At 42.3% G+C, this 17392-nt stretch overlaps 1 protein-coding gene across 1 annotated transcript in view; it reads left to right on the forward strand.

Moving 5' to 3' along the window:
• Window positions 1-5150: 5150 nt before the first annotated feature.
• LOC129356834 (transcription factor 4-like) overlaps window positions 5151-17392 on the forward strand; it is a gene marked incomplete at its 3' end in the record, with an annotated part of 37672 nt that continues 25430 nt past the window's right edge. The window contains exons 1-4 of the mRNA XM_055026383.1: window positions 5151-5891; window positions 6014-6070; window positions 6358-6396; window positions 9647-9719. Coding sequence (XP_054882358.1) covers window positions 6017-6070; window positions 6358-6396; window positions 9647-9719 — 166 coding nt within the window. The remainder of the gene's footprint in view (window positions 5892-6013; window positions 6071-6357; window positions 6397-9646; window positions 9720-17392) is intronic.

Consider the following 17392-nt stretch of genomic DNA (forward strand, 5'->3'; position numbering starts at 1 on the left):
GTAAATCTCTGGTTTTGTCCCGGCTGCAGCCCGGCGTTTCCTCTGAAGTGGTTCTGATCTTTTTATGTCGCATCTGAGCCGCCGCAGCTCCAAATAAACACACTTCCCTCAGGAACCACAGGGGCCAAACCAAACCGAGGGCCGCTTCTTTCCCTCCCAGAATGCACTGCAGCGGCGTTCGCCTTGCTGACTCAGCAGCATCGCTTTAAGCCTCGACACACAAACGACACACAAACGACACACACACACTTCAACGTGCGGCGTTGCGACGTTGCGTTGCAGCGTTGCGCCACATCAATGGTTAAAATAATCTCATTGTAATTTGAATTAAATGAATAAGAAAAATCTTAAAACAACTTTTTTGACTTTTAGACGAAGAAACGGAGAGAAAATTTGCTTCATTTTGATCCACATTATGCGTCTTTAATGAATCATAATTTTGCTTTTTTTTAAAAAAACTTTTACATCTGCACAAGATATTAAACTCATGTAGTTAAATGAGTTTCTCACTTTAATGAGACACATTTTATATATTGTTATAACGGGTTTCTTAAAGTTTCTCACTGTAATGAGACATTTTAGTGAGAAAGTTCTCATTGTAGCTTAGTTTGTGTCTCATTAAATGAAAGTTTTCTCATTTTCATGAGAAACTTTATAAGATTTAAAACTAGTCTCATTAACTGAGGTTTCTCATTTTAATGAAGTTTCTCATTTTCACATGATTTGCATCTCGTTATAAAACAGTTGCGCTCTTGAATCTCTTTCCAAGTTCTGCCAGAAACATAATTAAATATTTATGAAGAAAGAACGACAGTTTAATAACATAAATCATGAATTTACTGTAGAAATGTGTAAAAATAGTTTTTCTCTTTAATGTTTTCTGTTTCGTTTGGAGGGTTTTACAGAAAGTGACCTGAACTTCACCTCCTCTCCCTCCTTCAAACTCCGTCACCTTCTGGCCAACATTTACAGTAAATACAAACCTGAGACACCTGTGTAAACCGCTGCCGCCGCCATCTGCCTGCTGCAGACTCTGCTGTCAGGAGAAACCACCAAACGGCCAGAGAGGCGCAGAGGGCCACTTTAAACTCACTGAGAGAAGCTCTGAGTTTATAGCTGCTAGTGATCGGGGATCAGCTAGCTGCATGCTAACACATTAGCCTCAAAGAAGACAAAATAATGTAAAATGATCTAACATATACATCACAATTACCCTAAATGATGTGAAGTGAGAAATTAGAAATGATCATTTTACACCATCAAAGCAGAATATTTTCCACAGAAAACGTTTAAACTGACATTACAGTTTATTTAAAACTTTTAATATTATAGAAATTTGGTATAAAGGTGAGAAAACATAAACATGCCTTTACATTTTCAGGCAAACATCAGTTCATAGTCGTGTATTAGCTTAGCTTAGCCTAGCTTAGCCTTGCTAATCATTTCTTTAGATAATCTTAGTTTAGCTTCCCTTAGCTATCTTAGCTGGCCTAGTTAGCTAATCATAGTTTATATTACATGTCTTAGCCTTTCTAACTTTACTTCATTATCTATTCTATTTAAATTAAACATGTTTCAGATTAAACTTTAAATGTTTTTATTATTTTAAAATTAAATCTGGAACTAACAGGGATTTCTTAATATGGCTCCTTCACAGTTTTATTAATGTTTGGTTGTTTGTCTGAAGTTTGTTTCCAGTTTTCTGCTAACAAAATGAAAGCACCAAGACGTTCCACCTTTCGCTGTTTTTGGTTGATATGACAGCAGAATAGTTTAATGCAATGAAGTCACATTTGAGAACCAAACATTGACAACAAAAGCCTCTCTGTGACATGCAGCTAATAACCGTTAGCTGTTAGCTGTTAGCTGTGTGGTATCCAGTTCCTCCTCACTTCCCACTGCTCCCCACAGCTGGACGATTACACAGGTGTTTGGCAAAAACACACTGTTTGGACTACAGAGGGGACGTGTGTGTGTGTGTGTGTGTGTGTGTGTGTGTGTGTGTGTGTGTGTGCGTGTGTGTGTGTGTGTTTGCTTGCACAGCTTTCCTGCAGGGCTTTAGTGTTTAAATGTGTGTTTTTATTAGCGCTGATTCAGAGCAGGAAGAAAGCTGGTCTGAATCGGTGCTAAAAACTTTCACCACACGTTCTGAGTTTCCAGCTACGTCTCAGTTGTAGTCATGCTTGTAATGCTTTTCAAAACAAATCAGCGAGGTCCGGGTTCCTGCACCGTCTAGATGCTCTGGAAAAACAAAATGAGGCTTTAGAAATGTCTCAGCGTCGTCCTGACCTGGATTATTTAGCTTTCCTAGCTTCTCATCACCTTTTTAATTAGCTCCTTAGCTTTGCTTAAAGTTTACTTGTCTTGCTTTTACACTTTTCCTTTTCACTTTTAAATCATCTAAACGTTTTATTCCCAAATTGCTTAAAAATGTTTTTTCTTGTTGGAGGCAGAAAATGCTACTAAAACATAAACAAACACGTCTCGTACACAAGGCCTAAATCGTATTTTGACAAAAATGAAAGATTATTATTTTAGGAAGGTGACGATGTTCATTAACTGTTTAGTTATTTGTAGTGAAAGTTGTTTCCATTTTAAAAGTGTAATTTGTTTGCTTTGTTGCAGTTTGATAAATTTTTTGCTTTCTTGCTACTTTTGCTAACATCCTGTGGGCTCAGCCCCCTGGTGCTTAAGGCCTAGAGACGCCCCTGGATGTTGAGAAACATAATAGGAAGTAGAAAAAAACCAAACAGATTGACAAAATGAGACAAACAGGAGCAACAGGAGACGATAAATTCAACAAAAACAATCAAAACAAAACAGAATTAAGGCTTAAAAAGTGAATTTAAAGCCGACAAACAAGGAATTAATTTCCTCTCTCTGCACAAGAGAGACAAGAGAAAAACGTTTCTACACTTCTGTTAAAATGAATCTGATTTTCAGGTACCATGAGACAAATGGTCTTGATTTGGGGACATTTTCTGAGAGCCGAAGTTTGGAGCGTCTGGTTGGAATCGGACCGGTTCTGGACGTGGCGCCAGGTGAATGTGTTGCTGTTCGACCCGCTCACACAGAGATACGCTGTCAGGATGTAACTGTTCGTTCTGCTGCGACTCAAGGATGAAGCTCAGACTAAACTGTTGTTCTGAATGTTCTTCCTTCTTTCACACACTGATAATAAGAGTTTATTCTGCTGCTCAGACACAGAAAAACACCAAATAAACCTGATAAAAATCCAACAAATTCAACATTTAAATCAGCAGTAGTTTTGTCTCTCAGGTTTTTATGATCATTTTAAACCTTTTGCTGCAATTTGTGTATTTTTTTATTTTTTTAAATAAACATAATCTGCAGAATTAATCATTTTATAGTTTATTTGATGGGATTATCTTCCAGACAACAGTAAATACTTAATAGGTCTATTAATCTGCTAATATTTCTTTAATGGTATAATATGAGAATAGATTCGTAGTAATACAAAATGAAGCCGTAGAGTTATGAGAATGAAGTCAATGTTTTGATTATACATGATGTTGTAAAAATATGAGAATAGTTATAATATTATGACAATGAACTTTTATGAGAATAAAGTTGAAATAATGTGAATAAAGTCAATATTTCAAGGATAAATCTGTAATCTGAAGATTTTAATCTCTTATCCCTGATATTTGCTTTAAGGTGGTGCACTTTATTTTTACCATGTGTATAGTTCCGTATAACTTCTTATTATTACTACCCACATGCTGCTACCTGCTAGCTTGTTAGCATCTTTAGCCTCTTTAGCTCCTGCTTGACTTTCAGATTTGGGATTTCAGGCGTTCAGACCAATAAACCTGCTTCATGCTGCGACTTGGTGGTGGCAGCATCATGCTGTGGGTCGGAGTCGATGGGAAGAAAAACCTGAAGTAGAAATGGATATTATGGGATGGTTTAGATCAGGGGTGTCCAAAGTGAGGCCCGCGGGCCGTTTGTGGCCCTTAAAATGATGGAATTAAAGTTATAAAAGGACGAGAATAAAGTCATAAAACTGAAAATAAAGTCATGAGAAATTAATTTTAAATATTATGAGAATAAAGTTGTACAAGAAAAAAGTCTTAATGTTGCTGCAATAAAATCAGAAAATTGACAATGAAGCTGAAATAATGAGAAAAAAGAAAATGGCTTTAAGAGAAACTTTAATGACATTTAAAGTCATTTACTGTATAATTTCTAAAGCTCTGAAAAATAATGTTATGTTTATCATTTGTTTTGAGCCACATTCATAAAACTAGAATATTTACATCAGGAAAAGTTCTGGGTTTGAGTGAAGCCAACATGCAGTTCTCCAGTCGTCCACCAGGGGGCGGATGATGATAATCTGATCTGATAAAACGGTTTTAGAGCAAAGCAAACATTTACATTTAGATTAAAATCTGAACTTCAGACACTCATTCATAACCCTCTGAAGGCTGCAGTTATTCTAGTTGTTTGCATTTTTATACCACAGTTTTTCCTTCCACTAAACATTCCACCACTACAAACTGAGAGCTTCTTCAGAAATGAGGCTCTGTTTCTTGTCCTGCTACATCATCGTGTATTTTTTGCTTTGTAACTGAATCACTTCAATAAATGAACAATTTGTGGATAGATATTTATTGTTTTGCACTTTTTTCTTCCACTTAACTTTCTACTAATATATCCAAGCAGCTGAAACTCAAATCCCCCCCTTTTTTTGTATTTCTTGCAACTAAATCACTTTAATAAATTAACTATTTATGAAAAAAAGTTTCTTTTTTGCACCTTTTTCTCCTGCATTTTTTCCTTCTACTGAACTTTCTGCTGATATATGCCTGAATAGATCCATCCAGCCTCTTCAGTCGTTACATGTTTGGGTTTCCATTCTCAATAAGCCACAATCATCAAAATAGCAAATCAAAGGAAATTAAGTATTTTTATAATTTTTTTCACTTTATTATTTCAATTTAATTTTTGTGACTAAACTAGTTAAAATAATTAAGTGTTTTTTGGGCAGGTTTGTTGTTTTTTTCACTGTTTTGCATTTTTTTCTCCCACATTTTTTCCTTCCACTAAACTTTCCATGGAACAAGCGCGAGCTGTTTCTCCAGTCGTGACCTTTTTGCAGCATTTCCTCTGTAAAACACATTCATGTTCTTGTTTCCTGGATGTTACAGAAGAACTTCCAGCATGTCCCCCTGCGTGGACTGCGTGGGGTTTCTGGTGGGAATTCATGAAATAACTGCGGGTTTGGGTGATTCGTGGAGACGCACCTGTGTTAGTTTGCTAATTATCGCGGATGAAAGCAGCCAATCACCGCATCAAACCGCCAGTCAATCAAAGCGCCTCGTCAGTTTTCTGCTTCTTCCAGCTTTAGTTGTGCGCTCAGAGTTTTGCTCGCTCCTGCAGCCGCAGCAGCTGTGAGCTAGGTGGCCGCAGTCCCGCATTTATCACGCAGCCAGCCGCGCATCCAGGCAGGCAGCGCCGCGCAGGGGCTCCGTCCTGCGCACCGGGGATCTCCAGCAGCCGCCGCCGACAGGAGCGCACTGCCAGCCGGCGTGGGAGCAGCGCGCATCCCGCCTGGACTCTCCCTCTGAAACACTCAGCTTTTTCTTTTCTTTTCTTTTCTCTTGTTTTTTTGGGTTTTTGCGGCTGGAGAAGAAGAGCGAGTGAGTGCGGAGTGAGGGGGGGAACACGCGAAAACACTCCCCTCTCTCTTCTCTTCTTTTATTTCCTGTCAGTTTGTTTTATTTCCTGCTGCCAGAAACCAGGAACCGGGACTGAAGCGAGCCGCAGCGCGGAGGATGAAGCCGAACTAGCCCCGCTGGTCGCGGCTCCGCGCTCCTTTTTCTGGATTTATTCCGCTGTGGAGGAAAAAAAGCGAAAGAAGCGACCCGGTGCGCACAGACCCCTCTACTCTTCCTCTTCCTCTTCCTCTCCTCCCCTCCTGTCTCCATCTCTGTCCGTCTGCTTGTCCATGTTTGTAGGTGATTTAGCTAAAATGCACCATCATCAGCAGCGGATGGCCGCGTTGGGGACGGACAAGGAGCTGAGCGACCTGCTGGATTTCAGCGCGGTAAGGAGACGCGCCTCTCCGGCCGCCGCGGCGCGGCGCGGTGCGGCGCGGCGCGGCGCGGGTCTCTGACTCGCTGCTGCTTTAACTCACTTTAACTTCTGATGCTTCTGTTGTTTGGAGTAACTTGCTCTAACAGAAACAAACTCTGTGCATATATTGTTGTTTGAATTTGATTTTTTGCCTGTGTGTGTGTGTGTGTGTGTGTGTGTGTGTGTGTGTGTGTGTGTGTGTGTGTGTGTGTGTTTAGACAATTGTGATGCTGCATCAGTAATTTTGTTGTCTTGTAGATGCCAAACAGCGATTTGAAAATGTTCCCAACATCCATGGTAGTATATCTCATTTTAAGTCCTTTTCTTTCTCCCTGTGTTTCTCCTGATGATTTATTCTGATTTTACTGAGTTTCTGCAGCAGGATAGAAATGATCGATGCTGGATTTGCAAAATGCATGACAAAAAAAAAGCCCAGCAGGATTTTATGTCTCCAAACTTCATTTAAATTTCTGCCTCTGTTTGTGATGAACAGCTTGTGTTTTGAACTTGACGGACAGGAAGTCGTCTCCCAGCTCCCTGCCATGTTTTTTTTTTCTCCCTCTGAGATCAACTTTAGAGGAGGAGGGAAAAGAGAAACTGAAACACCCTGAATGCGCCGCAGTTCGCAGGAAAAAACTCGCATTATAAAACGTCTGCATGCAAATCGGGAATAAAAATCAGTTTAAGAGATTTAATACATAATGTTTTTCATTTAAATTAGACTGCAGAAAAATGTGCAGAGAAATATCCACAAATTATTTTAAATTGTTCAAATTCACCACAAATTGACTAATTAATAATTAAAAAGCAAAAGAAATGAAAGAATTTTTTCTTGTTAATTATAAGGAGTTAAAACTGAACGTTCTTGTTGCAGCAGGTCCCAATAATAAAATCTCTAAAGCTGCTCTGTAATCTAAATATCGGCCTTTATTTCCATAATTCTCCCACTTTTATCCTCTTGTTTCTCCTGCATCACCGTCAGATTGAGGAACCTGCGTATCCAACATGTGAATCAGTTTTGATTTAGTTGAATTGGGAGCAGATCCGTCGTCAGCGCGTTGAAACAAAGGAGGGCAGAGCAGCTAAAACCAGCCTGCTCTCTAATTTATGCGATTATGTGCCTTCATGGCGCCTGGCGGCCGTTTATCGATGGAGACGCTGATAATCCAGATTAGGACCAGAAAACGACTGAAACGGCGGCGTTTCTCTGAAAGCGTGGCGTTTGGTGTTGGGCGCCTCTGATTGGCCGAGGATCCAGCCGCTTTAACTCGCCTTGTTTCTGCTGCACATGTCTAGAGCAGGTGGCGACTAGCTGTGATGGTTTCTGCAACGTTTCAGTCTGAAATGAATCGCTTCACTCCAAGACGAACCGGCGCCTTTGTGACTCCTAACACTGCTCGAAACTCCTGTGTTTTTGTCTTCCTATGATGGCTGGACCAATCAGAGCCGAGTCTGAAACACCTGAGCGACTCGTTCCAGAGGTCATTCCAGAGTCGCAGGATGACGACCGGCGTCCATGTTTGTTTTAAAAGCCTTCAGACGAGACAAATATTCAGACCTTGATGTGGAAATCCTTGAGCTTCAGACATTTTGTTCCCAAACTTCCCGGCTTCAAACCAACAAACTCGTGATGATCCCAACTTTCTGACCTGCTAGACTTTTGGCTTGTTGAGACAAAATGAACTGACTGAACTGTGTGGATCGTTGGCCAGCTGACCCGTGGTTTCAGCTGATCGGGTTTCCTGACTGAACTTGCAGGAATAAAGAGCCGTGAGGTCAAAGGGTCAAAGTTGAGTCCCAACCTTCACAGCATTGACATGTTCATGACTCGGGGATCATTACTCGTATTAATCAGACTTCATGTTGCATTTGGAGGTTTGCATTAATCAGTCGTGGCGTTGCTTTGTATGGACCGAGATCCAGATCTGGAGTCTTGGTTTCACTGGACTGTTGGACTCATTGGACTCATTGGTTTCAGCAGACTGTTGGACTCATTGGACTCATTGGACTCATTGGTTTCAGCAGACTGTTGGACTCATTGAACTCATTGGACTGGACTTGGAACCTGACTCAGTTGGGATTTGACTCTGGATCCGTTGGTCTTGAGGTCGACTCGACTGCCTTTCTATACATGATCTGCTCTTTGCTTTGGGTTTTCTCGCCACACCGTTGGTCTCTTTGGACGGACTTGGACTTGGCTCTCAGGATGTTGGTCTTGCTTTGGGACTTGCTTTGTGGTTCTGACTGGAATGCTACTCATCTTGACTCCAGACTTGATCCTGGGTGACCAATGCTGGTCGTAACACGAGTCTTTGTGTCCTTTAGACTTTCTGACCAGATCTTGACATCGTCCGGATTCTCTTGGGTTTAAAACTCATTGACTTGTTGAATTGTTGAACCTTGTCTCGGACTCGCTCCCTGTACTGATATTCATATTGGAGTAGACAGCCCTAATCACGATGTAGCTGATGTTGACTAAGCAGTTAATTCCAGATAAGATCAGGATTTTGGTCTGGCGCCATTGAAATCCAGTTTCAGGGCCTGAGACTCGCATGCTGGTCTTGGTTTGGTTTGTCAGGCTGCTGCTGTAACTTACCTTGGACTTGCTTATAACTTTATGCTTGTTGGACCTGGAAGCTAGCTTCCTTTAGTGAGGATTGGACTCTGGACATGTTGTCTTTGTCTTGACATTTCTTGTTCAACTGTAACTGTGGACTAATTGAACCAAACCTGAGGTCTAAATAGTTTGACTCTGGATGAATCCCTCGGTGTTGTACCTGTTAGACGGAGTTGTAGTTTCTGTTGGTATTGATTGAGAACTTTGACTTACTGGACCTTATCTTGAGCTAACCTTGGTTTCAGACGTGTAGGATGAGTCGGGTCCAAAAGAGTTGGGCGTTGCTGGTCTTGACGAAGGATCCTTCATGCAACGTCTTGATGTCTGACGTGCTCTGCAGTTTCACGGCCTTGGAGGAGCTCGTTATGACACCTGCCTGTGATGCGGATGTTTTCTGACGTCTTCATCATCACCTGTTCCTCATGATTCCCAATCAGCCAGAATCAAGGCCTAGTTCAAGACTTTGACCCTCTTGGTGTAAGATTTGACTCGCAGTCAGTGTTGGACCTTCCACTTGAGATTTGACAACTTGTCAGATCTCCTACCTTAGACTTACTAGTTACAAGTTTTGTGTCGTTAGATTGGCTTGAGCTGATCCTGGACTTTGACTGAGCCTTTTTGACTTGATGTTCAATATATGAAACATCCCTGTGACACAGAGACTAAGGTTGATAAAACATTAATTAGGATACCAAGAGACTCTGCTGGATGATCAAACCCAGTCCAAGTCATGATATGAAGACAAAACCATAAATAAAATGCAGATGATGCCTGGACGCAGGCGGCCGATGTGCTGCCTGCGTCCAGCTGCAGGTGTGATGTTTGGAGTGAAGCGTTTCATGCACAGTGCAGTGATGTAACTGTAGATGTTTCTTGCTGTTTGCAGCGTCAGTGCTCTCAGAGGTAATCTGTTCTCTGTTTGTCTTGTAGATGTTTTCCCCTCCTGTTAGCAGTGGAAAGAACGGACCCACCTCCCTGGGGAGCGGACATTTCTCCGGCTCAAGTACGTCACCATCACCTTCCTCTCTTCTTCTACTTCCTCCTCATCTTTTTCCTCGATCCTCTCTTTCCCTACACCTGCTCGCTGACGGCTGTTTGAATGTTCCTGCAGTGTTTGGGTTTTCTGCCGGAGCGTCTTGCATCGCTGGGCCTCATTTTCTTTTTGATTTTATGCTAAATAAGTCTTTAGAGTCGTTGTACAGAGTGACTGTTAAAAGTTGTTGGTTAGTTTTTACTTGTTTTTGCTCAAACTGCCTTTGCAGCTCGTTTTCAGTGACCGGTCCAAGTTCTGGCCCAAACCCCCAGGTCTTCATTTGGTCTTTAATTTTTGCTGCGATGCATAAAGTTGTTGCTCATGTTCACTCCTGATGGAAACTTCCTGTTTTCCTGATTTGCTGCTCTTGTCCCTTCCTGCCGGTGCGTGTTGCTCAGATCTGGTCATTACATGCATTGTTTGGGTTCAAAGCAAAGAAACAAGCTGTGGATTTTCTCCATGTTTCTTATGTTGCAGCTTATTCACTCATTTTATTCCTCTGTTGCCTCTTTCAGCTGTTTTTGATGCTGCTGTTTGGTTTTTATTAAGCTCTTGTTGTGAATGTTTGTGTGCTGATGCTGGAAAAAGTGACGGAAAAGCCATGAAACGCCGTTTGGTTTGTTGTTCAGCAGCAGCTGATGGCGTTACGGAAACAAAAACCTTTTAGGATTATTTTCACTCAGTTTGGAGATGAATTGATTGCTGATTTATAAAATCCACACTATGCCAGCTTCCTGTTGACCATCTATGGACTCTGTTTGTGGGATCCAGTTAGCATTTATGCTAACTCATCAGGCTAATGAGACCCAAATACAACTTTCTGATCAAGCCCAAAAAATTTAATTTGAACCAGTTCCACATGTGGATCTGAATCATAAATGATCATTTTTAAAGATTGAAGGTCTTGTGTTGATTTTTGCCTCAGAGTTTAAAAGTGATTGGTCGTAAACAAATCTGTAGTTGCTTTTAATTAGGAAACGATCAGTTTATCATCAACATGTTTATTCCATATATGTTCCTTTAAATACTTTCATGTTTGCTGCCTGTGATGAACAAAGTGCACTGATCAGATTTAAAGCTCGTTGCTGTTTTTCCAGATATTAGCGCTCACTAGCTAACTCATCCTCAGCTCAGCTGTCAAGTTAATTTATTTTGTAGCCATTAATAAAATCTAAAGTATTATAAACTCGATCCAAACACCCTGACCTTCACACGCCACACTGACTGCACTGCAGCTAAAGAACGTAGCTTTGGCTAACTGTTAGCTCTAGCTAACTTAGCTAACAGCTAGATGAGCAGAGATGAACAAATATCTTCAAAAGTTGAATGAAATGATTGAGGTTTAGCATCAGTTGACGTGAGGCTAAGCTAATGGTTCAGAGGAGGCCTGTTGCTAATGGAGTTAGCATTAGCTTAGGTGTTAGCTGAAGATAAAGTTTACAGGTGAGCACAGTCCGTGGCATCACCCCTCCACCACCGAGCTGTGAAATGTTTGTCATTTAATGTTAGCGATAAATGTGAAACGTTCTCATGACCACAGAATTAATAAACGCATCAAATTCAACTCCAGCTCAACTGGATTTGTCTGCGATCAAAACTCATTGAGTTCTTCCTCTGCTGCCCGTCAGGCCGACTCCACACTTCCTGTTCTAACAGCCAATCGGGTCGTTCTGTTGGCGCTCTGCCTCCAAGCGAAGCTCGGAAGCCATTTTGTTTCTTGGCTGGGAAGCAGAGGGACGTCGAGGTGTCGCCTTTGTTTACCGCGCCGATGTGCCTGGTTGTTGTTTTCTGCTCCCTGCCGTGAATGCAGATCGCAGGGAAGACGACAAATTTACAGATTTGGCAGCTCGCTCGCTCGCCCCTCCTCCCCCTCTCTCTCTCTCGGTTCTGTTGGGCCTGAAGTTCTAACTCATAACCAGAACGTTCCTTTATTTTGATTCACATAGTTGTATCATGCAAACACACGAGCACCGCTCTCCTCGGACAAATCACGCCCTGGTTCCCACACACACAGACACACACACGCGTGCTGCCACCACACACAGACACACACACGCACACACACACACACACACACACACACACACACACACACACCCTGCCACACACACACACACACACACACACAAACACGCGCGCGCGCGTCCTGCCACCCCCGCTGCGGCTTTCTGCAGGCCTCGGCATTTTGATGAGCCGGCTGCTGAATGCAGCTAATTAGAGCCTGTAGGCTCCACAACCACCAGGCTGAGGTTTCCAACCGCCGGGGCGCGGCCACAGGCTGGGACGGGCCCAGAACGAACGAGGTCCTTCACGCCTTCCAGGCCTGATGGTGGATTTTTAAACCTATGAAGAAACATCTGGATTGAAAATCTACCTTGGTCACGATTTTCACTGAATTTCATAAATGTCTTTATTGGAGCAAAAAGGAAGTTTGAGTAATCCAGTTTAACCTGATTAATTAGAAGATCAATGAAAATGACCAGTTATTGACAAACTGCAGACTGATGTAGCCAAGTGTATGTGGTGGAAAGTTGAGTGGAAGGAAAAAGTTGTAATTCAAGAATATGTCATACAGGAAGTCAAAATATTTTATTAACATAATAAAAACTGCTGTGAGGTCTGAGATGTTTGAACTCCAGGTACCTGGAGATGACCTTTGACCCTCTGTTGTTCTTCCTCCCTGACGTTGTTAACGTGTGACACAAAGTGGGATTTTTAAAATGCATTTATTTTTAAATCAATATTTTTATAAATTGTAAAAATATTTTTCTAGTTTTTGTTTGCTTATCTTTCCTCTGTGGCATTTTCAAACATTTTTTAATTTTAAAAATGTTTTTATTGTATATTTCTAGTTTTCCGGCCTGAACAGGAACAGGAAGTTTTTCTTTTTCAATTAAGCTCTTTATTCGTATTTTGGCTCTTTATTCGTATTTTGGCTCTTTATTCGTATTTTGGCTCTTGCATTTTAAAAAACCTCCAGTTTCTGTTTCTGCAGCTAAAATCATTTCTACTAAATGTGTTTTACTCTGATTTGTTTGACTAAAGGAGAAAATTAATTAATTTGTGACGTTTTCTATTAATTTATCGTTTTCTGACTCCAGTTTTAGCCAAACGTTCCCAGCCTTCACTGCTCTGCTGTCATTTCTGTCAGGAAATCTGCACATTGTTGCTGAGGCGTTTCAATGAAAGCCGTGAAGCGGAGGTGAAAACATGTCGGATGCTAAGCTAAATCAGGCCCAGGCTAATGAATAAACCACAAAGAGCGACTTGTTTCCTGATGAGATTGGATTCCCAAATGACAGCTTCCCTCTGAATTAACGCCTTCATTCCGGGCCAGAAACTCAGCGCTGCACAAAGGCCTCAAACACGGCGAGAGAGGGGCGAGCGAGCGCGCGCTGCGACCCATGGCGGCGGCGCCCACGGTCACCGCCAACCAGGAAGTGGATTAGGAGCTTTAATTATTGAGAGATTTCAGCGTTGTTGTTTATTTTGGGATCATCCCTGGAAAGATAAAGACAGAGAGTTTCTGTGTGTGTGTGTGTGTGTGTGTGTGTGTGTGTGTGTGTGTGTGTGTGTGTGTGTGTGTGTGTGTGTGTGTGTGTGTGTGTTCTCCTGGATGACGCCGTTTGGCTTCACGCCGTCCATCAGAACCGCAGAACATTCAGACGTTTCCCAGTCAAACGGGAAACGTCTGAATGTTCTGGATCTGCTGGGAGTCCAGGTCAGGAAGAGCTGCAGAGGTCAGAGGTCAAACCAGGCGGAGCGGAAACCATGGAAACAGGTTTATGGAAGAGAAGAAACGAGGGAAGGTTCTGATGCAGATGGACCGGATCAGAACCACCGACTGTCCGTTCACCATAATGTTGAAGTTGTTTCTTCATAGTTTTCCATGTGAATCTGTTTAGTGCGGAGTGCTTCTGACTCGTTCTTCCTCTGCTCAGGTTCTCGTCCATAAACTCTGGCCCGCAGTATGATGCTGCCACCGCCGTGCGTCGCAGTGGACTTTATTTTTACTGATTTTGGTGTTTTGTTTGTAAAACTATCGGCGGCTCGTTGCGGCGCCGCTGCTGGTAGCCGAGGCCAGAGACCGTGCTGCCGTAAAGCGGATTAAAGTGCTGACAGCAGCAACAATGCTCTTTCTCCATCAGTCTCAGCGTTGGAGTTTGTATTATTTGCCTGAATGCGTTAATGGTTATAAATATCCGCTCCTTTCAGTGGATTTCTCTCCATTCATTCCTCTTTTCCTCGTCAAAACCTTGAAGACAAACGCGGAAACGCGTCGCCCGCCAGCGAGCGTCACGCGTTAGCGGGGCAATCTGGGCGCACGCGGCCCGATGGCGCGCCTGATTTTTGTTCCCTAATTGGCATAGCTTATTAAGTCAGAGTTGGCAGCGGGGCAGAAAGGGGGTTGCTTTAATAACATCCCCTCTCCGTTGGATTTGATGCACTTGTTCGGAGGCCGATAACGCGGCGCGCCGCCCCCGCCGCCGCCCTCCTGTCTTTATCCGGTGAAATGTGGCTCCGTTCCGCCCGTCACTCAGCGCCGCCGCGGCTGACGGCGTTCAGAATAGAGCAGTCCTCGCCCCCCCGCCGCCGCTCGCTGCTAAATTGTCTCGTTTTCCCCGGCATGGCGGTGCAGAACGGCTCACAAAAACACCCAGCCATGCTCCTAATTGTGCCTGGATTAGGGATTAATAGGCGTTTTTAGCTATAATGGCAAATATTATTAGCCCCATTTGCTTTTCTAATGCTAATAATGACTTTACTAATAAAGGCAGTGATTTCAAGGTTAGCGCCTGTGAGCTCCGATCGCAGCCGCCGGTTTTCTTCCCGGAGCTCAGGAGCGGCGGCCGCCTGCTCCGACGGGCCGCGCAGCACCGAGTCGGCGCGCCAGATGTTTTCCCCCAGGAGGAGGCCCAGAGGTGCTGAGCTGCTAGCGTTAGCTCTGCAGTCATTTAAACAACACAAACTTAACACTTTAAATGTCTTTTACTTGTTTTTTATGTTTTCTGTGATTCAAGCTTCAGTTGGGTTTTTTCAGATTGTTAAACATCAAGTCAAATTTAACATTTTTATCTATTTTAACTGTTTTTTATGTTTTTTGTGCTCTTTCAGTCCCACTTTAGGCTCCAAAATCAAACCAAGCTCAATATTTAAAACCTGTTTTTAGTTTTTTATGGCGTTTCTTGTTGTTCTCACTTCAGGCTCTAAACTCATAAAGTCAAATTTAATGTTTCAATACACTTTTTATTCTAACATTAGTTTTCACTTCAAGCTCAGCAATATTTAAAATCAAGTCAAATTTAACATTTGAAATCTGTTTTTGTTTTTCATGTTTTCTATGCATTCATTACTTTACCTGCAGAGGGAACAAATAGTCATCAATAGAAAAACAAACTGAACACTGACTGGAAAATGTTTCTATTTATTCATAAATCAGGTGAAAAATTGAAGATTTTTCTTTGATTTAACTTCCACAAAGAAGCAGGAGGAACAAAAATGCATAAAATTTCTTCAGTTTTATTTATTTTTATGTATTAAACAAACATGGCAGCAGAATCAGTTCTGCTACATTTATTTAATGGGTCACATTGTCATTAATTGCAAAACCGATGCGCTTCTCTGGGAGAAAAACAGTTCATAAAAATCGGACCAGGATGGACTTCCGGTTCCGGTTCCGGTTCCGGTTCTTTGTTCAAACACACCTGTTGCTGTGGCAACCAGCTGACAACTGCCCCACTAGCCACAGAGTGGACTCAGTCATTCAGGAGAACCAGGAACATGGCGTCTGTCCGGTTCTGATTTCAAGGTGATTATTTTCTAATAATCAATAATTACCTGAAGTTTGTGGCCGTGTGTCTGTGATGTCGCTGAGACCTTTCTGCCTGCCGTGCTGCAGTCAGGCTCCGGTTCTGGCTCCGGTTCTGGTTCTGGTTCCGGTTCCGGTTCTTCTTTTCTTTCTTTGTCATCCTGCCTGTAATCAGGAAAGTTTTTCTGTTTTTCTCTTTGCACCTTGTGGCGGATTTCAGGAGACAAACGCGGATGATTAACTTACTTCCTGACTTCTGCTCCATAATCACATTTCAGTTCATTCATTAGATCTGATTTATTATCTGAAATACCTGAGAACCTCATGACATCATGCTGCACTTTGTTGTTTGGAGCTGATGAGAAACCTTGTTGCACTATTAGCTTCATTCAGTCTGCACTCAGATCCACACATCTTCATCTCCACACATCTTCATCTCCACACATCTTCATCTCCACACATCTTCATCTCCACACATCTTCATCTCCACGCATCTTCAGCCTTTTGGTGAAGCCGCCGGCTCTCCTCGCCGCCGCGGTCGGTCCGTGACGTCAGCGAGGCGCCGCAGCGCGCGGCGGCGGTTGGTTTACACACCTGTTCGCTTGTGATGGCGGCTGGCGGCTAATTACCCGCTCCTTGAAACATAAAGAGACGGGAACGTCAAAACCCGCCTGCCTGGCAATTACCTCTGGCAACAAACAGCTCTCCAATCACAGCCCTGATTCTGAGGCGCCGCCATGTTTATGCTCACGCTGAAAGACGGAGACATGCTAGCTTGTTTTGGGTTTGGAGGCGCTCCACAGCCTGACCTCTTGACCTCCCAGTCAGCTGCTTACAGAGAGCACAATGTTCATAAAACTAATAAAATATGTTTTAAACAGAAATCTGGACCAACTGCATCAATGCGGCGTGGCATGGAGGTCATCAGCTTCAATCTGTTTAGGAGTCTGAAAAACTTCAACTTGCTTATATTATTTTGGTGTTCACACTTTTTCCTTCCACTAAACTTTCCGATAAACTTTGTGAGCAAGCAGCATCTTTAGGGATGATTTGTGTCCTGCAGTCAGCATTGGCAACATGGCCGAACCCTCATGTCTCAGGATTAAAATTCTGTCTTATTTTTTATTATTCTAAGAAACTGAAGTTTGATTTTTCATTCCACGGTTTGAGATTTCTGCTGTGGCTCTTTGGGGTGTTTTTACTCGAGCATGCTGTCCTGCTCTGATGTTTGGTTGTTCTGCTGTGGCCCAGTTTTACTCCTGACCTTCAGCGTTTGATGCGTCTTCCTGCTGAGTTTCCTCACTTCCTGTTCCGCTTCCTCCTTTGTGATCTCAGGAAGACAAAACGACAGAAATGAACTAAAGTCACACTTCAAACGTGAATCATCATCTGTCTGCTTTGAACCTGGGAGTTAGCAGGAAGTCGAGGCGGAAAGAATGTAAAGCTAAATGCTAACTGTTAGCGTACACGTTTCAGATTTTTTTCAAATTCAAAATTTAAGTTTTCTTTTTGTTTGGATTGTAAAAATCAAATAAAAATATAATAATTCCTCTCATGAAAATACTTTTAATTGATTAGGTCCTCTAAAATACCCAATGCCTGATTTCAGCAACACTGTTTAGTGTTAGCTTATGGCTAATTAGCCAAAAAGACACTGAAAATTAAAGTCCTTTTCTGCTATTTTTGCTGTTTGTCACATCATTTTTTACATTTTTAATATAAATATATATTGAACAACATTTTGTCCTTAAGCTAGCAGCAACATTTAAGCTAACATTTTCACATTTTGAACTGGTTCAGAACCTGAAGGTTTTACTGCAGTTTCTCTTTCATA

This window comes from Poeciliopsis prolifica, unplaced genomic scaffold (genome assembly GCF_027474105.1).
Source record: "Poeciliopsis prolifica strain line A6 unplaced genomic scaffold, Auburn_PproV2 SCAFFOLD198, whole genome shotgun sequence".
Classification (NCBI taxonomy): domain Eukaryota; kingdom Metazoa; phylum Chordata; class Actinopteri; order Cyprinodontiformes; family Poeciliidae; genus Poeciliopsis; species Poeciliopsis prolifica.